This window comes from Cebus imitator, unplaced genomic scaffold (genome assembly GCF_001604975.1).
Source record: "Cebus imitator isolate Cc_AM_T3 unplaced genomic scaffold, Cebus_imitator-1.0 Scaffold75, whole genome shotgun sequence".
Taxonomy (NCBI): Eukaryota; Metazoa; Chordata; class Mammalia; order Primates; family Cebidae; genus Cebus; species Cebus imitator.
Window position 1 is genome coordinate 5,299,045 of NW_016107390.1, and position 25,239 is coordinate 5,324,283.

A 25,239-nucleotide genomic window follows, 5' to 3' on the forward strand; every position below is an offset into this window, starting at 1 on the left:
ATATATATATAAATCTCCCTGTGAACAAGTGACATCTTGAATTTTGAAAAAACAGCATATTATATGGTCTTCTCAAACATACAGTCCCTTCCGATTTTTGTTGATTGACGTTTTGTTCTATTTTGAAAGCCCACATGACCTGGCAGCAGTCACATGAGCCTGCCATTGAGCTGCAGGCAGCTGTATTCACGTGTGACAGGTCTCCCGGCGCTGTCTGGTAGCCCACTCATTCCTTTTCTGCAATATTCTTCCTAACTGACCCGATCAATGAAGTTTAATAAACATACAAGGGCTTTTGTTTCATCAAATTAGAAAACGTTTCCTTGTCATGTTTCATAGCCATCCTTATGATTCATTCATAAATGGTATGATTAACATTTTCTATTACAACCACTGTATGTTTTGGCCCATAATGCCTCTTACCTGTCCTAAGGAAGCCCACGGTCTGGTGGACTCCTCTACAGCCCCGTGCCTCTAGCACCTCTTACTCCCAGGTTCCACCATCCTTTTCATTCTCCATCTTCCCTGGCCCTCTAGGACCACTTGTCCTCTCTTGCCCATCCCTACAGTCCTAGGCAAGTCCCCATTCCCCTTCAGGTCTTCTGAAGGAGACTATTCACTCATCATGCACACAGTCAGCATCTACTTTGTAACATAGGGCTGTGCCTGAAACCCAGAAGAATCCTATTTTTGACAATGTCACTCCCATGTAAAAGTCTGATAAAAGTGTCCAATAATCATATAGCCTGAACATGAAATATTTAATTAAAATTTCTTTTTTTAACGATTTTTTTAACCCATAAAAACAACATCACAGCATTTCCTAGTTTTCATTTTGCCCGAAAATAATATTGGCATAGTTGGTGGAGACTGGATCCTTTAAATAATTGAAATTCTTTGAGCCTATTGTAAGTGGCAGGTTGGGTAAGGGAGTCAGGGAAAGCAGGATATTCTGATGCAGCGTGAAAACACACATTTCATGTTTGTTTTGATGTAGATCCTGAGGGCTTACACACGTTTCTACTGTATTATGCAAACTTCCTGCAGTGTAGTTTGTCTATGTTTAATAAGGACATAGAGAAAAATAAAACTGTATAAATTAATGAAAGCATAATTAGGATACATACAAATTCTGTTGTTAACGTGGCTCCATTCGGAATTGCTTATTTTGTTTCTGTTTAGTTCTCAGAGCTTGCTTTTATAGAAAAGGCAAACTTGCAGTGTTATTCCAGAGGCATGTACTAATACATTTGAATGACTAATAGTTTAGTAGTCGTGGTCTCATTGAACAAACGTCAAAACTCCTCTAATCTTCACTGGCCTCATCTATTAATTAAAATTAATGAATTAAATATTAAAATTAATTCCGATTTATAAAATCATAACCCTCTATAAAATGAGTATAATAATGATCCCTGTCTCATTTAATTGCTTAGTGAATGCAATCAGGTACTATTTGCGAAACGATGAAGAATGGAGTCTATAAAAGGTAGTCGTGGTTTTCATTTTTGAGGTTTTGGTGCAGGACATTACTTTCAAATTTAATGGACACTTAACTGTAATCTTACAACAAGAATGATATTCAACTGTCAGGATTTCAACTTATAAGAAAAGACGTTAAGATAGAAAATTCTACACAGAATACAAATTCAAATTGCTCTCTAGGGTGCATGTGAGGAAAGGAGAAAGAAAAATACACCTGTTTTTCAGGTAGTTCTCACTTTTCTCTCTCAGTATGGTGGTTTTCAACTGTGGCTGCCAGTCAGAGTCACTGGGGAGATTTTTAAATATGCTGATGCCCAGGCCCATCCCAGCCCAATTAGATCAGAATATTTGGAGAGGGGCCCAGCCTTCAATACTTTTATTATTTTTATTTATTTTATTATACTTTAAGTTCTGGGGTACATGTGCAAATCGTGCAGGTTTGTTACATAGGTGTATACACGTGCCATGGTGGTTTGCTGCATCCATCACCCCGTCATCTACATTAGGTATCTCTCCCGATGCTATCTCTCCCCTATCCCCACACCCCCTCTATCCCTCCCCTAGCCCCGCAACCCCCAACAGGCCCTGGTGTGTGATAATCCCCTCCCTGTGTCCATGTGTTCTCACTGTTCAACATCCGCTTATAAGTGAGAACATGCGGTGTATGGTTTTCTGTTCTTGTGTTAGTTTGCTGAAAATGATGGTTTCCTGATTCATCCATGTCCCTGCAAAGGACATGAACTCATCCTTTTTTATGGCTGCATAGTATTCCATGGTGTATATGTGCCACATTTTCTTTATCCATTCTGTGATGGATGGGCATTTTGGTTGGTTCCAAGTCTTCACTGTTGTGAACATTGCTGCAATAAACATACATGTGCATGTGTCTTTATAATAGAATGACCTAAAATCCTTTGGGTATATACCCACTAATGGGATTGCTGGGTCAAATGGTATTTCTGTTTCTAGATCCTTGAGGAATCTAGGAATCTAAATCCTTGAGGAATCACCACACTGTTTCCACAACGGTTGAACTAATTTACACTCCCACCAACAGTAGAAAAGTGTTCCTATTTCTTCACATCCTCTCCAGCATCTGTTGTCTCCAGATTTTTTAGTGATCGCCATTGTAACTGGCATGAGATGGTATCTGAATGTGGTTTTGATTTTCATTTCTCTAATGACCAGTGATGATGAGCTTTTTTACATATGTTTGTTGGCTGCATAAATGTCTTCTTTTGAGAAGTGTCTGTTCTTGTCCTTCTCCTACTTTCAATACTTTTAAAAATGACTAGGGAACTTTACTGGGCAGGCAGGATTGAGAATCACTGCTTTAAACCATCTCAGTCTGATAAACAATGTTCGGCTTTCACAGGTTCCAAGATCAGACCAGCTTGGTCCCTACCCCGGCTTGTCAACCTTATTTTGACTGTTTCAAATTAATCCTGTTATTGTCATTGTTCCCTCAGTAGTGATGTAGATGAGTAGCAGCTTATACGTGAATATTCCACATAGTCCTGGACTCTAGGACCCGTGTAGTATTTATCCTCATGGCTTTATTGTGCAGCGTGCCACCGTTAACAGAATGGAGCTCAATTATTGCTTTTCGGTTTGAAACAGTAGATTACCTTCAGCCTTCTCATCTCCAGGCTACATGTGATATAGTAGAACTCCGCGTACAGTGTCACCATGAAAACAGCATAACCTCCTGGACAGAGTGTCCCTTTATTTCAAAGCAGCATCTTTTCCCTGCTCCACAAAATCAACATTCAGCAAATGCTGATTTGTTAATTAGCATTCTCCCGTTTTAAATGAGACAACAAAATGATTTTAAATGTGTCTATAGAACAAACATTTATCAAGGTGCTGTGCTATTTGCTGGGGATAGAAAAATAAGCCAGGACCCCTACGTCCATAGAGCTCAAAGTGTGGTAGGGGAGACAGACAAACCAAAAACCATTTATAACAATACAGAATAGTAGAACAGCAATGAGGGGCGCTGTCAGGAAATTGGCTTCTGTGGGATTACCTCTGCTTTTGAAGTGTGCAGCAGAGCTCACAGACTCCGGTGGATTTTGGTCCTCTTTTTCCTTGGTATATTCCTGCTGCTGCTTCATGTTGCCATTACCCCATCTGTTGAGTAATCCTGATTACGTCCTTGCTTGCTTTCCAACATATTTCTATGGGAAATCGTTATTCTAATATAAACTCCTAAGCATTATCATTAGCAAGCGTTTAACCTCTATGATTCCTTTTAAATCCAATCATATGGCCATGAATAAACCATGAACCTAAGATAGTCCTCCTAATTGTTTGTTTTAATTACTTTAAGATTGTCCTATCTGAGTTTGTTTGCTTGTATGCTTACTTTTTCTCTGTATCTTCATTCGTGCCCTTTCCTATTTTTCTATGACCATTTATCTTTTTGGTACTTTCATTTAAATAGAATAGGTTCGATTTTTTTCCCTTATCATTAGTAATAACCTTCATGATAAAATATTTGGAAACCATGAAAAAATGAGAGAGAAACCAAATCCTCCAAACGGCCACCAGCAAAAAAAGTTTTTGACAATTTGATATTTGTACATAATTCTTTTACATAGGCTCATATTATATATAAAGAATTATATCTTTTTTGTTTGTCTGTTTGTTTTTGAGATAAGGTCTCACCATGCTTCCCAGGGTGGAGTGCAGTGGCGTGACCCCAGCTCACTGGAACCTCCACCTCCCAGGTGCAAGCAATTCTCCTGCTTCAGCCTCCCAAGTAGCTGAGATTACAGGTGTGCACCACCACACCTGGCTAGTTTTTGTATTTTCAGTAAATATGAGGTTTTACCATTTTGCCCAGGCTGGTCTGAAACTCCTGGCCTTAAGTGATTCTCTCGTGTTGGCCTCCCAAAGTGCTGGGATTACAGGTGTGAGCCACTGCACCTAGCCTAAAGAATTATTATCTTAATTTTGAACTTAACATTACAATATAAGCACCTTCCCATTTTATTAGAAACACTGGTAAACATATTTTAATTGGCTGCATAACATACAATGTATTAGATTCACCAGGTTAAATTTATATAAGTATTCCTCTCTATTGGACATTTAAGCATTTATCTTTCCCCCTTTTTCTGAATGAGCTGCTGCAGTAAATATCTTTGTGCAATTTGTGCAACTTTTTTGTCCATTTGCTCAAGATAATTCTCAAAAGTAAAATTTAAGGATAGGGTACCTGAGGTGCCCTGTTAAGACCATGGGATATTCAGGGAACATGTGGCAATTCTCAAGGTGTCTCCCTGGGGATGCCGGAATCTCTGGAGTGAGGTTTTGAAGGAATTTTCTGTTCATTCTGTGTGGGGTCCTTTTCCCACTCGGAACAAGTGATTGTGGAAGCGTTGGGGTGTTTGGCACATCCTGGTGTTCCTTTCTTGCCTTGGTCTCCCCTGTTTCCTCTGGAGCAAAGGAATGACACAAGGCTGTGGACATTGTGCTCTTCCAGGCAATACTGAATAGCAGCACCAAGATAATACTGTCTGCCTCCCCTCTGCAGCCACAGTGGACCCTCGAGAAACCCCGCAAGTAATTTCCAGCCACTGTAGGATTCCAGCCGCTGAGAGCCTGGTTACCAACCTCCTCCTTCCAATATCAATCTCTTGCTATTTCCTGGTCCATTATTGGCATGATGAGCATATTCATCTCTCTTCCTCTGTCCCTGACAGGGATGGCTATGTTTATGCCCACAGGGTGCATAATTGAGATAGCCATCATTAAGCAAGGCCTCGATGATGAACTGTTCAGACTAATTAAATCCTGTAATGAGATGGAGCCTGTTATGATGAATGCACAGGCAGCCTGCACGCCTCCACGACAGATACTCTCCGCTGGTTTCAAGCAGATATTTCTTGTGGTTCATTGCCAAAAAAATGAGTGTTCTCAATCAAGGTGCTGGGTCTGTGGCACTGAACTCCAAAGCCCTGATTGATCCATCGGGACATTTGCGAAGATATGAAGTGGTCACTGTCTTCTGGGTTTGGAATGAGGAATTCTGTATTGCTCCTGGCACATCCTTAGAGCTGTCTGCGGACTCTGGCCACCACTCCAATTCCTCTATCTCTCTTAAGCTTCAGGCCTAATCAGCAGGTTCATACTGTGTTATCTCATAAACACTACCTGGATTCCCTCCAATTTTTAAATATTCAAATATATATGAATATACATATGTATATATGTATGTACACGCATATGTATATATGTGTATATGTGTATATATATGAATGTACATATGTGTGTGTGTGTGTGTGTGTGTGCGTGTGTGTGTATTTGAGACAAGGTCTTGCTTTGTTGCCCAGGCTGGAGAGCAGTGGCACAATCATAAGCTCACCTGCAGCTTCAACCTCCTGGGTTCAAGCAATCCTGCCTCAGCCTCTCAAGTAACTGGGACTGTACATTTGTGTCACCACACCCAGCTGATGTTTTTAAACATTTTTAGAAATGTGTCTGGTTGTATTGCTCAGGCAGGTCTCTAGCTCCTAGCCTCCAGTGATCCACCCGCCTGGCCTAACCAAATGGTTGTGATTACAGGCATGAGCCAGTACACCAGCTCTTTCCAGTTTTTTCATTGCAATTGACACTTCCCTATTTCACGAACCTAATTGCTCCTCCAGTCTCCAGTCCTGCCCTGTAACTATCATTCTCCAATTTGCAGTCAGAGTTAGTTTTTTTAGAACAAAAATGTGATCGTGTCCTTCACTGGGTTAAGTGCTTCAGAGGGTCCACATTGCTTTCCAGGTGAGATCCAAACTCTTCAACGTGTCTTACAAGGCCCTTCGTCACACGCCCCCACTCATCTCTCCAGCCTCGTCTCCTGCCTACGTTCCGGTCTCTGCTGTAGGTCTCCCCCTGGAACATTCTTTCTTCCCTCCTTTTCTTGGGAGAATTTTCCCTGAGGCCTTATGCTGGGTTCTGAATGCCCTGCTGTGTTTTTCCCTAGATCTGTACTTCCTCCACCCTGGAATTTGGAACTTTGGACTGATTTGCTTATCCGTCATCCACATGTTCTCCTTGACTAACTCCAGTACTTTCAGGTTGTTGACAGAGAAGAAGCAACCAGTAAATGTGTTGAGTGAATTCGCCTAAAAGTCACTTCTTTCTGTCCTAGAAGCATTTGAGAATAAAGGTTGGCAGATATACAAGGAAATAACATTCATGCTTATATCTGTGGCAAACTTTGTATATCCTACAAACTAAAAGTTCAATAAGATATAAGTAAATAAGTAAATATAAGAAAAGTAAGTAAATAAATATCAATCTTATAGTAAATTTAACTAATTGATTAAATAAACTTATGAATTGAGTCCAAAAGAGATTCATATATATATGAATATGAACATATATATCATGTGATCTTACCTCTTAGGTCATCCATTTAAAAAAAAAACCAAGGTTAGTATATTCAAAAGAATATAGTTTCAAAAGAACACTATGACTTAAATTGTAAATCTTATTTTCTAATAACTATAGCATCAAATGTTTAATATGTTCAATCAGTTATATTTCCTTTTCAATTTTGATTTAAACTTTATATGCATGTACACACACACACACACACACACACACACACACATATACACATACATATATGTATGTATAAGTAGGATAATGGTATATCCAAGACACGCTCTTCTGCAATTTGGTGCTTATGTTTCTCTGGGATAGATTTCTAGGTGTAGGATTCCTGGGTGGAAGAAAGCCAATATGTCAAAGTATCATTTCCCCAAATCACTGGCAAGAGGAAGTGTTGACACTCTTAAACGTTTTTCAGTCTCTCTGAGGAGAAAGAGAGATCTGTTTCTTGCCCTGCTGTGAGCTTCCTTGATCACATGGAGCACCTCCCTGTGTCTGTTGGCCGTAGAGGCTTGCTTTTCTTAGTCAGTGCCTGTTCTCATACTTTGCCTGCATTTTGTTGGGCTTTGGGCCTTTTATTATTTTTCTTTGATAGAAACAGAGTCCCACTATGTTGTCCAGGCTGGCCTCAAACTCCTGGCCTCAAGTGATCCTCCCACATGGCCTTCCAAAGCACTGGGGTTAGAGGTGTGAGCACTACACCTGGCAAACTGTTAATACATTTTTGTAGAGTACAGCTATTCTCTCTTCATCTTTCATTTGCATGGCAAATATTTATTCCAAATTTGCTTTTTTCATTAACTTTGTAGTATCTTTTGCAGTATAATTTATTTAAAAATTTTATAATTCTATGTCTATATTCTCTTTTATTACTTTTGCATAGCTAGCTTTTATATTCATTTCCTGTGGCTCCTGTAACAAATGACTATAGGCTTCTTGGTGTAAGAAACAGAAATTTATTTTCTTACAGTCCTGGAGGTAGGAAGTCTGAAATCAGTTTTTCTGGATCAAAACCAAGACGACATAGGGTGATGCTCCCTCCAGCGGCTCTAGAACCTGCCAGCATTCCTTGTCTCTCCCAGCATTCCTTGTCTCTCCCAGCATTCCTTGTCTCTCCCAGCATTCCTTCTCTCTCCCAGCATTCCTTCTCTCTCCCAGCTTCTGGTGGCCTCCGGCATCCCTTGGCTTGCTGCCGCACCTTCCAGCCTTTGGGGCCAGCATCTTCCGACCTCTTCCTGCCCCATTGTCACAGTGCCTTTTCCTCCACTTGTGTCAAATCCCTTCTGCCCGTCTCTTATAAGTATACTTGTGATTGCATTTAGGATTATCCTCAGATAATCAAAGATAATCCCCCATCATAAGAGCCTTAATTTAATAATATCTGCAAAGACCCTATTTCCAAATAAGGAAACCTTGACAGATTCTGGAGATTCAGACCCACGATCTTTGGGGAGCTATTATTTAGCCTGATAACAGCTTGATTAAGGTTTCCCCATCCCAAGACAGTACATGTAATTGCCTAGATTTTTTTTTTGAAAGTATTAGTGTGTACTAGTTCTGACTGGGAACACATTTTTATTTGTAATATAATATAGGGGTCCCTTTATATGTGCCAGATTAAACCTTTTTAACTTTTCCAAACTGAATTAAAATAGTATCTTTTTATTGATAAAAATCTTGCGTCTGTTCACAAATGGAACCAACCTAAATACCCATCAATGATAGACTGGACAAAGAAAATGTGGCACATATACACCATGGAATACTATGCAGCCATAAAAAAGAATGAGTTCATGTCCTTTGCAGGGACATGCATGAAGCTGGAAACCATCATTGCATCAAACTAACACAAGAACAGAAAACCAAACACCACATGTTCTCACTCATTAGTGGGAGTTGAACAATGAGAACACAGGACACAGGGAGGGGAACATCACATACTAGGGCCTTGTTGTGGGATGGGGGCAAGGGGAGGGAGAGCATTGGGGCAAATGCCTAAAGCATGTGGGGCTTAAAAGCTAGATGACAGGTTGATAGGTGCAGCAAACCACCATGGCACACGTATCCCAGAACTTAAAGTAAAAATTAAAAAAAAAAAAAAAAAACATTGTGCACACCATTTCTGGATTATTTATTAATTTCCCTTATATATTTATACATTCCTATGCCTCCACCATATTAATATGATGAATATAATGTTACAGTATTTTTAATATAATACTGAAGGTGTTTATAGTTATAAGTTTCTCTTCCACACCTGATATTGGCTCCTTTCACGGTTTTGCTCTGACGTACCTCCATATTCATAGCTTTCTAGAGAAGGCATACATTTACTTTTCTTCTTTGGTGTAAGGATAATCTAAGAGTGAGTCTTAAATTTCCAAGTAGCTAAGATTTGTTTTGTACTCACAAAACATGTAAAATTACTGGCTGGGGAGTTAGCATGTTGAAGAGGAGAGATTTAATAGAAATTCTACCTCAAGCCTAAGTATAGAAATTCTACCCAAGCCCAAGATCACTACAGTGAGCACTATAATTAAAAATTGTAGGATTCCTTGGTGTAAGTAATCAGCACATACTAAAAGTAAAAATAAGCTTTATTTAATGACAGTCTGCCAGTATCTGTGGATTTTGGAATTTCTATTTTCATTCATGTGTGAGAGTTCTGGTTGTCTTTAAGTCCCACAAAAATAACTCAGTGAAGATCAATTTAAGGCGCAGAGCCAGAAATACAGATAAGTTAGATGATCTCTTGAATGCTTCATTGGTGCCAAATATATTCTGTTAACTAAGAGGAAAAATAAATGAATTCGCGAAAAAAATACCATCCCACTGACCATGGGGCCTCACAAAACACACAGAGTGTTTGTTTGTATGAAAGGGAAAAATGCAAACAACTTACATGACCATGTGATGACCACGAGTCTAGGTTCTAGAAATCTGGGCCATGCAGACATCACCAAACCTTCAATGGGGTAAGAGTAGAGTGGACTCCTTGGAGAAGTGCCAGAGCTGACAGGGAAGCATTGTTGGTGTTAACTCTGCCTGCAGAAGAAACACAAAGCCGCTTGATGTGGATTTTTCCTCCTATCATGTACCTGAGCCTCTCACCGTCCAAGCCCATACCTCTACACAGTAAATTTAAAGTTTACATAGACACTGAAATCAGCCCCTATTTTTTTCTCTTTCCTGTCCTTCTCTGTCTCTTTCTCTCACCCTCCCTCTCCCCTCCTGCCTCTTTTTTCTTTTTTAATTTTTGGAGGCAGGGTCTAGCTGTGTCCCTCAGGCTGGAGTGCAGTGGCACAATCATGGCTTACTGCATCCTCAGACTCCCAGGCTCAAGACAGCCTCATCGTCCTGAGCAGCAGGGACCACAGGCATGCACCATCAGGCCTGGCTGTTGTTTTTTTCACCTTTTTGTAGAGACAGGGTCTCCCTATATTGCCCAAGCTGGTCTCAAACTCCTGGACTCAAGCGATTCTTCCACCTTGGCCTCCCAAAGCACTGGGATTACAAGGATGAGCTTGGCCTCTGCCTCTTTTTCAAATAAGGAGTCAGTAACTGTCTGATGCACTCAACGTATCATGCCAGAATACCTGGTTTGTGGTGAGGCTTCCTCCAGACTTTTGGACTACAGAGTAATATGATCGCTTTTGAGGCACTCTACTTTGAGCAACTTTTATTTCTAAAAAAACTTCCACTGTACCCTCCAGCACCCTAAGGTTATAGACCAATGACTATGCCAGCCAGCTCCTGTGCCAAATACTCCTGCCTGCTGTCAGCAGTCACTGCAGCACGGGCACACCTGCTTCCTCCTAACACCCCAAAGCTTCAGGGTCTTCATCTTCAGCGTCTCTCTTTTCTTTCTTTCTTTCTTTCTTTTTTTTTTTTTGAGATGGAGCCTCACTCTGTCCCCAGGATGTAGTGCGGTGGCGTGAACTCGGCTCACTGTAACCTCTGCCTCCTGAGTTCCAGCGATTCTCCTGCCTCAGCCTCCTGAGTAGCTGGGATTACAGGTGCCCACCACCATCCCCAGCTAATTTTTGTATTTTTAGTAGAGATGGGGTTTCACCATGTCGACCAGGCTGGTCTCAAACTCCTGACCCCAAGTGATCTGCCTGTCTCAGCCTCCCAAAGTTCTGGGATTACAGGCGTGAGCCACTACGCCCAGCCAGCTTCTCCCTTTTCTAAGGCTGGATTGCAGGAATCACCGCTCTGCCTCCACATTTCTGCCATTCTCTCTTCCCAGTCACCAAACCCATTCCATATCATTATCCACAGTCCATTCTTACCACAGTAAGATAAGAACTTGCCACTTTGGGGCCATTAAGACCAAAGCCCTATTCTCTGCTTAGCTCCTGAAGGCGTTTGAGTTTGTGACCCAAGAGCAGAAAAACTAAAAAATCAATGCAAAGAATCCATTTTTATTTTATGATAAGGAGATGAGGGTCTATTAAAACATACAAAGGATGATACACAGGATAATGGTACAATACAGTGACCTGAGACAATGCAGTGTCTGTGGACCTGCTGTTACTCAGCCTGCCTGAGATTGAAACTTATTCTAAAAATTACATGCTTTTGAAAATCTTATAAAGAAAACTTTTATTTATTTATCTGTTTGTTTGTTTGTTGAGATGGAGTCTCACTCTGTTGCCCAGGCAGGAGTGCTCTGGTGCAATCTTGGCTCCCTGTAACCTCTGCCTCCCAGGTTCAAGCAATTCTCCCCCCTCAGCCTCCCGAGTAGCTGGGACTACAAGTGCACACCACCATGCCCAGCTAATTTTTATATTTTTAGTAGAGACAGGGATTCACCAGGCTGGCCAGACTGGACTGGTCTCAGACTTTTGACTTCACGTGATCCACCCATCCCAGCCTCCCAAAGTGCTAGGATTACAGGCGTGAACCCCATGCCTGGCTGGAAAACTTTTATTTTTTAGTTTGTTTTTTATTTCAGTTATTTTTAGGCAGAACATTAGTTGAATTCATTAAAATACATTTAAACAACATGAATTCAGGTAAACCATTAATTATTAACCATAATTTCCCTCATAACAGCTAATGCTTAAAGAATGTTTACTTACTATTAATTCCTTTAATCTCACAAAAACCTTTTGAAGTAAATATTAATATTATCTGCATTTTGCAGAGGAAGAAACTGGAGATTAGTGAGATTAAGAAGCAGCTTGTAAATTGGAAAACCAGCTGGAATCCAGGTCTCTCTGGGCCAAAACACAACCGCTTAATCTTCTTTGCTACTTCATGTGTAGATAATACAGACTCAAAAAGCAGAAAAAGGGTAGATTTGCATTGTAGCACTGGAATTATTATTGCAATAATTGTTTAATTGCACAATACTCAAAAAAACAGTGCAGTCTGTGTTCATGCTACTATATTGATATAAACTCTTTTGAAAGAATTTCACAAATCTGTGAATATCAATTATTGAAATGCTTACCTTTTAATATTTGAATGAATAGATTAATTTTAATGAGTTTATTTTTACCTGTCTAAATTGGTAAACATTTAGGTTTTCTGACTTTCTTTGTTTCTGAATATTTTTTCCAGGGTCAACGTCTTTTTGAAAAGTTGCTCCAACTGACTTCACAAAATATTGAAATCAAGCTAGTGAGTGATGTGACAGCTGATTCAAAGGTATTAGAAGCCTTGAAATTAAAGGGTAAGGCCAAGGTTGATATGCTACTCTACCACTGGGTGTTCTGTTAAGATACCTTTAATTTCACTTAAAATAATATATAATTTCTTTATAACTAGTACATTTCACTTAATACATAGTACATTTACATCTCCTTTAAAAAATAGCTCAATTAAAGTTTTTAAGTGGAGGAAATAACTAATCAATATATTGGAATTTTAAAAATACTGTTGCATATTAGTGTAAGCAAAATAATCTACTAGCCAATAAATGATGATTAACTAGAAAGAAGAATCTTTCCCTTTCTGCACACTTCAATGGTGTGATTACAGAGAATAACCACTTTTCATCAGAATAGACACTGGATTTCTACTTTTCTCTTGCCTGCCAAATGAAAATCCTTTTGGTGCTATATATTTAAAAAATAATATAGTCAGGTCCTGAAGTCTATGAATCATTGCCTGATTCATGACTTTTAAGACAATTCCACAGGAGAACAGCATTTATATAGCCACTGTGCAATTTTTCTCACAATCTCATGAAGTCTAAAAATAATTCCAAAATAACTTTGCTTATTTTCCTGTAATCTTCTGTAACTGAATTGAGCTCTCATGTCCAAACAGCTTTTACCGATTTGTAAAAATTGTTACCTGGAATTTATTATCCAAACTGCTGAACTGTAAGCCTCTAAAAGAAAAGGCATGTTTGAGCCAGTGAATGTGTTCAAGCTGCCAGGTGTCCCTGACAGAGGACAGAGCACTGACCTCAGTGAGTCATTCATGTCCCACCTGATGGCATTACCTCTCATGTTTGTGCTGTTTAAACATATTGTGCATTTTTTTGCTTGTCATCTTCCCCACATTTTTAAGTGACAATACCTTCTAAAAATGGAACAGAATAGGGATCAAATAAGTGAGCCCAGTGGCCTTTCCTCCTGAAGAAGAATTGAAAGTGATAAAGCATATTGAAAGTCATAAACATATGAAAGACATAAACTTGGCCCTGCACATATATCTATCAAACATAAACATGTTTTCTATGCACAGGAAGATAAAACACGAGGTATTCATGTGTTTGAAAAGTGACGCTATGCTACTTGGGTGCAGCAGAATGTCTTTGAAAGTGCCTAGTTCAGTGGATTGACAGATATAATCAATGTGGGTTAGAAATGTATTCTTACTTTTCCTATTTTTTAAAAAAAGAAATGTGAAATTGGGTTTTCCCTATCTGATAATTTGTTAGACAACACTTCGGATTTTTAGGAATTGATTACTTTTGGTTAACTGAGGGTCCTGTATTTGCAGATGATTCTCCTTATGGAATTTACTGGCATCTCCTAGGGTTTGATTATCCAGACAGGATAAAAAGCTGATGATTTAGGAGGAGAAGGAGGGAGCCTAAGAGTTCTATTACTTCTTGACTATACATCTGCAGCTCTCTTTCTTGCAATAGCTGATGCTAAATCTTGTCAACTCAACTGAAAGTTAAAGCTTGGGGATGTTAGGAAGCATAACAGATTTTGTTAGGTGTTGCTGAGTATTTAGTGTTGTAAACAGCAAATAGCTATTGACAAATGTACGAATAAAGGCCTGGTTTACATTTCTATTGTGAATTATAAATTAAAATCTCATTATAGTAATTGCATCTCACAGAAAATGAGTGTTTGAATTTCCAAGCATATGTAGATACTACTGCTACTTAGGTTCTGTTGATATATGAGAAGTCTGACCAAAATACAAAAGCAAATGATTTTCCTTCATAGTAGTAGAGCAATACACAGGACTCTAATTTCTCATAGCTGTTTTCTAGGTAGCGATTGTTGGCCCATCTGGCTTTTAGTGATGCACATGACATGTAGGGTATACAGAACATGTATAAATCCTCAGAATACCATTATTGTATTTCTCTCTTCTCATCTTGTGTTAGAGATGTTAAATAATAGTGCATTTTAGAAATAATTTTTTTGAGATTATTTTAATTCCACGATTGAATATCTTGCTTAACAGTTATCTTTTTTTTTTTAAGAGCGGAATTCTAGTCTTTTAGCAAAATTCTAGGAAGTTTTGTCCAGTAATATCCCATAAAAAATAGGTAAATATAAAATAAGCCATGAACAATTTCAGCTGCAAGAGTTACTGAATACAGAAACTCATCAAATATACTGTGAAAAGGAATAAAAGTAGGGCTTCCCAGCAAATGGCAAAGATTTATAGTGCAGGTTTACATAGGCCCAGAAAGGGCCAGGCAGGCTGGAGAAGTCAGGCAGCTGGCCTGAGGCCCCAGATCCCCTCACTGATGGATGGTGTGCGGTCATTCCTGTTCCTTTTGCGTCCCACGCTTGGCCTCTCCCCTCCTTGACTCAGAAGTTGGAAAGATAAACCATCACTCCAAAGTCTCCAACTGTGGCTTGGAGGTGAGATGCTTTTGAAACCTAGTCAGGAAGTCTTTGCACCCAGGGAGGGATTTAATTTTACACAAGCGTCCCTGTAAATTCAAAATGGGTTTTGTAGTCAGGTTTCCTAATTTCACTTCCTAACCATCTCTACTTGTATCCCTCATAAACACCTCAAATGCAACATGTCGTCTTAGGTCACGTACTTGCTTTCCCTTCCTGCACCAATGCAGCATCTCTCTCTATACCTACATTTCCATCTGCTCAGTCACTCGTGTTGGAAACTGAACACACTGTCATTCATCACATCTAATGAGCCACAGTCTATAGAATCTGCCCCTTCAGTCTTTCTTCTAGATATCACGTTTCCTCCTCCCCTGCCTGCCCTATTTCAGGTCCGTTAATTCTTTGCTCAAGCCTTTGTCACCTTTCCTCTTTCACCATCTGATCTTCCACACAGCTACCAAAGAGATCTTCCACCACGTGGTTATTAGCAACTTACATGCTCACCTAAATTGCATGCAGGTGTGAGGATGCCTGAGGAAGATCATACATGCAATAAAAGGCACAAGTATTAAAAGTACAGCTCAGTGAATTTTACAGAGTAAACACATCCGCATAACACCTTCACAGATCAAGATGTAGAACACTGCAAGCAACTCAGAAAGCCTTCTCAATGCCCTTTGCCACCAATGCACTCTGCAGAGGGAACCCCTATTTTGACCACTACCATAGATAACCTTTATCTTTCTTTGAACTTTATATAAATAGAATCACAGAATTCTATGTCCGGATTCCTTATCTCAGTTTTATGTTTATAAGACCAATACATGTTGGATATAGCAGGGGTTTGTTTTACTCCATTGTATGAATATAATGCAATGGATCAGTTCTACTGATAACAGATGTTTGAGTTTTTCCTAGTTTGGGGTTTCCTAGTTTTTCCTAGTTTGGCCTCTATAATGCTTCTATGAGCATTCTTGTACATGTCTTTCAGATGCCTACACACACTGAGATTGCTGATATAATAGGCTATATATATGTTCCATTTCAATAGATATTGCCAATCAGTTTTCTAAGTGGTTGTACCAGCTAACACTCTCACAAGCAATATGTTAATGTTCTGTTTGCTCCACATCCTTGCAAAATTTGGCATTCTTTGTTCTTTTGATTTTAGCCATTCTGGTGGTTATGTATCATGTTGTGTCTTTAATTTTCATTTCTCTGATGGCTAATCCTACTAAGCATCTTCTCAGATGTTTATTGACCATTTCTGTATTCTCTTTGAGAAGATGCCTGTGCAAGTATTTTGCCCAGTGTTGTTGTTGTTTGTTTTTGCTTTTGTTGGCCCATTTTTATTATTAGGCTAGATTTGAATCCTTCGTTGGATGTATGTATTTCAATACCTGCATCCATTTGAGGCTTGTTTTTTCACTCTTCTGCTGATGTCTTTACATAAATGGAAATTGTTCATTTTAATGAAAATAATGAAAACTGATTTATTAATTACTCCTTTGTTGTTGATGATTTCTGCATCCTGTATAAAAACTATTTATCATTACACAGTCATGGAGATTTTCTTGCTTGTTCTGTTCTAGATACTGTATTATTTTGCTGTTCAGGTTTAAGTCTGTGTTGAGTTTGGAATTTATTTTTACTTATGGTGTGAAGTAGCAGTAAAGGTTAATTTTATACATATGAAGAGTCATTTATTGTTAAAACTTTCTTCACTGCATGTTAGAGGCATCATTGTTAAAAATTAGGTGACTATGTTTTAGTTCTGCCTTTGAATTCTTCACTGTGTTTTCTTAGTCTACTTGTTTATCCTAGGACACATGTCATACTGTTTACCTTGCCTTTATGTGTTACAGATGGTGTAACTTTCATCTTTGTTTTTCACTTTTAGAACTGCCTTAATTATTCTTGGACCTTCAGGTTTTGAAACAAATTTTGGAATCATCTTATCATAAAACTTATAAAATAGTGTTAGACTTACACTGACTCTGTAGACAAACTTGGTGAAAATTGGCATTCACAATACCGAATCTTTTACTTCATGCCTATAGCATAGCTACAATATTTCCTCTTCCTACTGCTTTAGCTGTGTCTCTCAATTTTTAACATGACATAAATTTCTAAATTATTTTTCTGTCCAAAAAGTTTTCTGATTTCTACCTGCAGTCTACTTTGTGCTGTGGCCTATTTAGAAATGTAGTCCTTAATTTTCAAACATTTGGAGATTGTTCTTTTGTTATTTTCAGTATGTATATACATAGAATATACTTGGTATGATAACAGTCCTTTGAAACTTTTAGAAAGTTACTTTATAAATATTTATTTATTGAAATAAATTTGTTTTATAAATATCAAGGCTTTCTATTGCTTTCATACAGCTTTGCATTTTCTGGTTTTGCATTTTGTCAACCTCATAAGTCTTGACCAGAGAGTGTCTAAAAGCTGAAAGTGGAGATTACGTGAAATGGCTTCTCATTGTCTGACACATCGTCTTCATTGGTAGACTTCAGAAACAAGCTAAATGAGATGTGAGATTGTCATTGACATCCTCTGCTTTCTTCAAATCCACTTTCAAGCAGGATGTGCCACTTGCTGCCACCACCTTCTTTTAAGTCCCGTTCTTTCCGCTCATGCCTCCCAGCAGATGCCTTTGAGACCCTACTTCTCACCAAACCTGATCCAAGTAATAGCACAGCCATGTTACTGAACTTTTATATTATTAACAAAATTTTTGTTTCTGGTTGTATATTTTAGTCCTAAGCAAAATATTATCCCTCAAGGATACCACTGTATTTTTAATTATTTTATGTTATAGTTATTATTGAAATTAAATTGAAAATTAAGAATTATTTGTCTACCAAAACCAAAAAAGTAATTGTACTTTCTGTAACATGACTACAATATTTGGTGCCTCTGTAGCCTAGCAGAAAATTAAAACTAAAGTCAGAAAATATTAATTTTCTTTTGGAAAATAAAAGCAGGCTTTTATTGGTTCGTGGTTGGATGATAACATGAGGAGTGAAATAAATGTCATAAAAGATTTAGAATCAGTGACCTAGAAGTTAAGTCTACATTTTCTTTTTTCTTTTTTTTTTTAAAGGCATTTGAAACCATTTAGGATCTGAAATCTTCCTTTTCAGTCTCATTCTTACTATTTGCTATAATTGACTTTTCAAGTATCTGAAAGCTAGTTGTGATTTCCCAAATACAACCTACTTTTTCAGGGCTGTGTTTCTCAAAATGTGCTTTTCCCTGTTCCTGAAATACCCTCATTTATTTCCCTTGTCAATTTACAAGCTCTTTTCTGTCCTTTTTTGAGAGAGAGAGAGATTATGTCTTACTTTGTCACCAGGCTGTAGTACATTGGCACTATAATAGCTCACTGCAGCTTTGAACTCAGGGGTTCAAGTGATGCTCCCACCTCAGCCTCCCCAGTAGCTGAGACTACAGGCATGTGCCACCATGCCTGACCAAGTCCATTTTTAAGCCTTACCCATAATATTTTCCTTTTTACCTTCAACTCTTTACCCTGGTTGGTCTTACCATCTACTTTTTCTCCATTCATTAATTATTAATCCAACAATTATTCCCAGACTGTGTCTGTCACGTGGCAACAAGATGGGCTTTAAAGATGGGAAGTTGACTAAGACATGAGCCTCCCCCTAACTTCAAAGAGCTCAGAGTTTGGTAGAGAAGACCAAGTGATAAGTGAAATAAAGTGGTCAAGACGTTCCTGAAACATCTGCACAGAGTTCACTGTTTCTGAATCACTTTTTGCAATAGTGGTTAATGCTCAGGCTTTCCACTCAGCGTTGTTTCTGTACCACCAAGAGTGTCGATGGTGCTATGTAGCTTTAAGAAACAGAATGCACTACTGTTGTCTCTTTTTTTCTAATCAGAATTCCATTCTGCTTGTTTTTGGAGCTTACCGGAAAATGTCAGAGCAAGATATTCAGACCGTAACCAGATCTTGTATTCTTTCCTCAAAGGATCTTTAGTTTGTTAACTGAATATTAGAGAACTTTGAGAGCTCTGTCATGCCACCAGGAATAATGCAGTGACAACTTTGTCACAACTTGCCACCTGGTCTGTAGCAATCATAAGATGCATTGCAATATCAGAGATGTTAAACTGTGAAGACTAAATGTTTCAGAATCAATGACTTACAGTAATAAATGTTATTTTAAAATATTTAGTAATAAACTAGAAGATTCAACTTAGAAGCTTTTAACATTAATAAATTAAATTAAAATGACCCTTCCTAATACCACACTGAGAGAGGTCGATTTTAAATCAAACCTCTTATAACAGGGCTTCTTTGTAGTGCAGTGACCATACTCACTGGCCAGAAACTTGGAGAATTCAATCTGTGCTGGTTTTTTAAAAATGTGAGGGTCTTTAACAGACCCCCTTGATGGCTAGAGCATTCAGTGATAGGGAGTGTGCCTATCCAAAAATATAAATAAGCAAAAACTACTATATTACCTGAAACAGGAAGGAAGTTAGGCAAATCAGTTTTTATTTGCAATTTCTATAGGAAAACAATACAATGAAACCAGAAACCTGAAATACACTGGAGAAGAGACCGTCTCCTGGGGTAGACAAGAAAGATAGCAGAAATCATATTCCCAGCTATGTGGTGTGATGAACTGCAACCCAAATGAAGAAAGAGGGGTTAGTCATGAGAGCTTGGTTCTAAAAAGAAGAGGAATAGCAAACATTCAGTGGTAAATGTAACAGGCATGAAAAGGCTCAGGTGACTGTTCCTACGGACATTATCTGCTGAGAGAGAGTGACATACAAATAACAAATTTCGCTTATGGGCTACACTCTGACACTACGTGCTGTTTGGTCTTTAAAAAAAATTAAAGTGTTTTAAATTGGTTTTATCTAAAAAGTAAAAATCACAAGTATTTATTATGTGCAACATATTTTGAAATCTGTATACATTGTGGAATAGCTATATTGAGCTAATTAACATGCATTATTTCATGGACTTTTTTTTTGTGGTGAGAGCACATAAAATCTACTTCCTTGGCAATTTTCAAGAATACAGTCTTGTACATTGTTATTAACTATTGTCACAATGTTGTACAATAGATCACTCCTTATTGCCAGTGATCAGTCCAGTTACACAACTACAGAAAGATATTCATCCTAGAGCTTGGGGACCTCTATTCTGTGCCTCTTTCTCCTGATGGTGCAGCACACTGTGGGCTTGGGGTGCCAGCACAGTCCTGCTCAGCTGGTGTTGCAAGCTTTCGATCTGTTAGAACCAAACATGCATTTTCCTCCCACTCCCTTCTCTCCTGCACACAAACCTACATGTGATTAAACATAGAGCTTAGTCTGTGCCACCTATATATGTTTTGTGATCACTTTAAGGAGCTGATAACAAAACTTTTTTATAAGGTTTGGTTTTGTTTTGCCAGAGCATTTGTGTGTCAGGAATTTTCTTTTCTTTTTGGATTCTTCAGCTATATAGTAGATAGATAGATAAATAGTACGTAGGTAGATAGATGACAGATTCGTAGAAAGATATAGATAGATGATAGAAAGAAAAGAAAAGAAAGGAAAAGAAATATAAAAAAGAGAAAGGAAAGGAAAGAGAAAAGAAAGAAAAGGAAAGGAAAAATGAGACATACATACATAGACAGATGGTAGGTAGATAGGTAACATACATAGAAAGATAGATATTACTAGATAGAGAGATAGATGATAGTCTTAGTTCATTCGTGCTGCTCTGATAAAATAGCTGAGACTGGGCAATTTATAAAGAACATACATTTATTTTCTCACAGTTCTGGGGTCTGGATCAAAGCACCAGCAGGTTCAGTGTCTGCTGAGAGCTGCTCTCTGCTTCCAAGATGGCGCCTTGTTACTGCATCCCCCAGAGGGAGCAAACACTGTGTCCTCACGTGGCAGATAAGACAAAAGGTCTAAAAAGAGTCTAAGCTTGTTCCTTTCAGCCCCCACTACAAGACACCAATACATTCATGACTCAGTCACTTCCCAAAGACCCCACCTCTTAATACCGCCACAGTGGGAATTAAGTTTAAACACATGAATCCTGGGGGATATTCAGATCAGATAGAGAGAGAAATCGATCTTCTGATTTTCTCCCGATGAGATTTTAAAATTAAATTTCTAGATTTCCCTGTCCTTTTGTCCACACTGTTTCCTTTCTGTTACTTTTTGTTTGTAAAGGCAACACAAAGCATGCCGTTGGAGTGGACTCGGGCACAGTGACCGTGCTCAGGCCTCTACATCCCCTCATCTGCTGCCTTGCTGGCTAAAGTCATATATTTGCTGGGTGACTGTCTCAGACGCCCAGTTTAAAAGTGACCCCAGCTTGCCCTTATTAGCACTATAAGGCAAGTAAGTGAGCTAATTAGACAGAGCCTTGCCCATGTTAGTGAATACCCACTAGCCACAGGGACCTAATGAGCCCTGGCTGGGCACCTTTAGGTGACTTGGGTTACGATCCCACAAAGCATTGAACGAATGGTAGAGATTTGATTGGACTTTACTTGGGACTAAATCTTATTCATGAAAGTGAGAATCTTAATTGAAATAAGATTAAAGCTCCTCCACTCTTGTTAATAACGTCATATTTTTAAATTATTGAATTCTGGTGCTCTTTTAGCTACATTATTTTAAAAAGGACAGGGAGATGCTGAATTCTTTCTGTGGGATTGTAAATGTGATCTTTGCCATGGCTTATTTAAATTCGAGAAAGTTGTACTCATTCATCATTGATAACCCATATTTTTATTTTCACATTCATGAATTAGGCTTAACAAAATATTTGAAAGGGAAAATATATTCCTAAGTCTGAGCATAGGAGCATGTGTCATTTTTTGAGTTAGTACAAGCCGCCCCAGTTTCCAACTTCTGCATTTTACAAGGTGATTTTTGAATGCCGTACTTCAGATCAGTGGAAGATAGCTTATTGAGGCTTTTTTTTAAACGTATGCTCTACTGCTCTGTAACTATTCTAAAACCTAGCTCTACAAGTATGCCTGAATGTGCTAATTTAATATGATCCTTATTAAGTATCATTTGGTAACTTTCCTAAACTATATTATTCGAGCTTTCAATCCTCCTGTCTGAAAGGTTGGCATTGTTAAGGAAGCTGAACATTTCAGAGTATTTTGCTGTTCAAGTGAGGGACGGCTGTCATGATTATCGTGAATGTGGAATCCTCTGGACAGGGGGCTTATGAAGCTGCTTTGTATTGGGTCCACTCTGGTAATGGCCCAGATGGAAGTCAGGGTGCCCTGACCATCACCCAGGCATGCTGTGCCAATGTGTTCATTTCACACCTTCTCAAAGTGAATGCCACTTGGGCTCACACTTGAGTGCCTGAAGGCTGCTGCCTCAGTCTTATATGCTGCTGTCAAAACTTACTGCAAGGGCTCCTGCCTTCCACCTTTTCCTACGACACACCAAAATATCTGGCAGCAAGGCAGGAACTTTTCATCCTATGCTTGTTTGGTCACATTATGCTTTTCAGTGATAATGAGCAGAGTAATTAGCATAATAATTAGGAACAGGTACTTTTGTGTCCCAGGACTTGTGCTGAAATTCTAAACTTGTCGTTACTGTGTGATGTCACCATAGGCCAGCACTTGCTCTGAGCCTTAGTGTTTTTTTGTTTTGTTTTGTTTTTTTCAGTAAAATGAGGTTGATAACCTCCCTAAGGGCTATGAGAATTAAATTAGATCATGTATAAAAAGTGTCTGGGGCAGGTGCCTACCTCATAATAAACTGTTAATAAATGACATCCACGATAGCTGCTGCCTTGATTTACCCAAGTGTGTACTATTTGTGTTTGACCTGTCAGTGCCACTTAGTCCAGACTGGGTTTATTTTTGCTACTAAATTACAAACCTAGGTCTGTGATTTTCTGATGAAAGAAAAGCCCCAGTTTCAATCGCACATTACAGATCGTCTTTGGGAACGCAGCTGGTTCGTTTGCCTGTATTGTTGTGCGCTAACTCTTGCTGGCTTCAGTTTGTACTGGAATTGTTCAGCTGGTGACACCTGTGACTCTCCCTCTGTGTTTTCAGTCTCTGTTCTAAGAACTACCCAAGTTAGTACTGCAAGTCAATGTGTTTAAACTTTCAAAGGGTTCATCTGATACGGATAATAGATTTGTACCCGTCTAAACATAAATTCTAAACATTTGCTCTAAAACATAGAATCTTGTGCTACAGAGTTTATTTTTATCCCTAATATATCAGAACCTTGGCATGAATATCATTTTCAAGGAAATTATATGCATATCCAACCTTGTGACAGGAGGGAAGGAGAATTTTATCTACAGGTATTGATCGACTTACGACCTATGCAACTTACAACCATTCGACTTTATGACCACAATCGCTAGCCACGACTGCTCCGTATCTGGCAGTGCAAACGTTGCCCAGCTGGGCGTACGACAGTGCGGACCAGCTTCCGGCAGCACTACCATCTCCGCGTGCACCATTTCAACTGTTATCCAAGACTCGGTACAGCAATTTGTGTTTTGTGTCTTGGATGTTTTTCATCAAACCCCTCCCAAGATGTCTACCAAGAGGAAATTGTCTTTGTCTATGCCTCAGCCTGCCAAGAAGGAAAGAAAGGCCATCGATCTCCACACGAAAATGAAGGTAATTAAGCAGTAAGAAGGAGGAAAGAAAGTGAATGTGATCGCACGTGATACGAAGTTATCACACTCGACTGTGGCGACGATTTTGAGAGATAAAGAAAGAATTCGTGAAGCTGTGAAAGGTTCTGCACCCATGCGATCAACAGTTATAACAAAGCAACGAAGCGGGCCCATCCACGAAATGGAGAAATTGCTATATATTTGGATGGAAGATCAAATTCAAAAACGGACACCATTAAGTCTTTTTACTGTGCAGATGAAGGCGAGAAGTCTATTTCAGACTCTGAAGGAGCGCGCTGGAGAAGATTACAGTCAAGAATTTGTAGCAAACACTGGCTGGTTCCAGAGATTCAAGAAAAGATTCCAAATGCATAGTGTTCAAGTGACTGCAGAAGCAGTGAGTGCGGATGAGGAAGGAGCACGTACGTTTGTTGATAGTCTGGATGAATTAATTACAGGTGAGGGATATCTAGCAGAACAGATTTTCAGTGTTGATGAAACTGGATTATTTTGGAAACGATGCCAGCACGCACTTATATTCACAAAGAGGCCAAAAGCATGCCGGGATTTAAAGCATTTAAGGATAGGCTAACTCTGCTGCTTGGCGGGAACATCGCAGGGTTTAAGCTGAAGCCGTTCTTAATTTATCACTCAGACAACCCGCGTGCGTTCAAGAATGTTAACAAGCACACCCTGCCCGTCTACTTTCGTTCTCAATGTAAAGCATGGATGACACAAGGATTGTTTGAAGACTGGTTTATGAACTGCTTTATTCCTCAAGTTCGAGAATATTGTTTGGAGAAAGATATTCCTTTCAAGATTTTATTGCTACTCGATAATGCGCCTGGACACCCACCACATCTAGGCGATCTCCATCCAGATGTAAAATTTGTTTTTCTTCCGCCAAACACGACTCCACTCATCCAGCCTATGGACCAAGGTTCGATTGCTACATTAAAGGCCAACTATCTCCGAACCACCTTCGCTCAAGCAATTCCTCTATAGATGCTGACTCAGAACTAACATTGCGAGATTTTTGGAAACACTACAACATTTTGATGTGTATCAAGAATATCGCTACTGCCTGGGAGGCTGTGATGACAAAGTGCATGAATGGCATCTGGAAAAATTGTGTTAAGCACTATGTTAATGATTTTGACAGATTTGACAGTGAACATGAACTTGAAACTATTCGGGAAAAAATAGTAAAACTTGCTAAAGACCTTTCTTTGGAGTGTGAAATGGAAGATGTCGAAGAGTTGCTAGACAAAGAATCCGCAGAACTTACAAAGGAAGAGCTAATTGAACTGGAAGAAGAAAGAGTGGCGGAAGAAGAAAGAGTGGCGGAAGAAGAAAGAAGAGAAGCAGAGAAAGAAGAGGAGGAGCCAGAAAGAAAGTTCACTACTAAGGGATTATCACGCGGTTTATCTTTACTGAATAAACTTCTTATACATTTCGAAGCAATGGACCCAAACATCGAACGATTTGCAAGGATTGAACGGATGGCGCACGATGTGTTTTGTCTGTATCGTGAAATTTATGAAGAAAAAAAGAAACATACAATTCAGACAAAGCTCACCATGTTTATGAAAAAACCAACTCCGGTAACCCCAACTGCTGCCTCAGATGACGACATCAACGATC

The 25,239-nt window shown here is 39.0% G+C and overlaps 1 protein-coding gene across 4 annotated transcripts in view; it reads left to right on the top strand.

Annotated features, from left to right (window-relative positions):
• The window catches only part of PLD5 (phospholipase D family member 5), a 383,066-nt gene that overhangs the window by 222,428 nt on the left and 135,399 nt on the right, over positions 1–25,239 (top strand). For 3 of the 4 annotated variants that reach the window (XM_017532108.2, XM_017532109.2, XM_017532110.2), the window contains one exon: positions 12,448–12,559. In XM_017532108.2, the coding sequence (XP_017387597.1) occupies positions 12,448–12,559 (112 nt within the window). Of the gene's footprint in view, positions 1–12,447; positions 12,560–25,239 lie in introns of those variants that run through there. The other variant, XM_037739838.1, reaches the window with a different exon arrangement.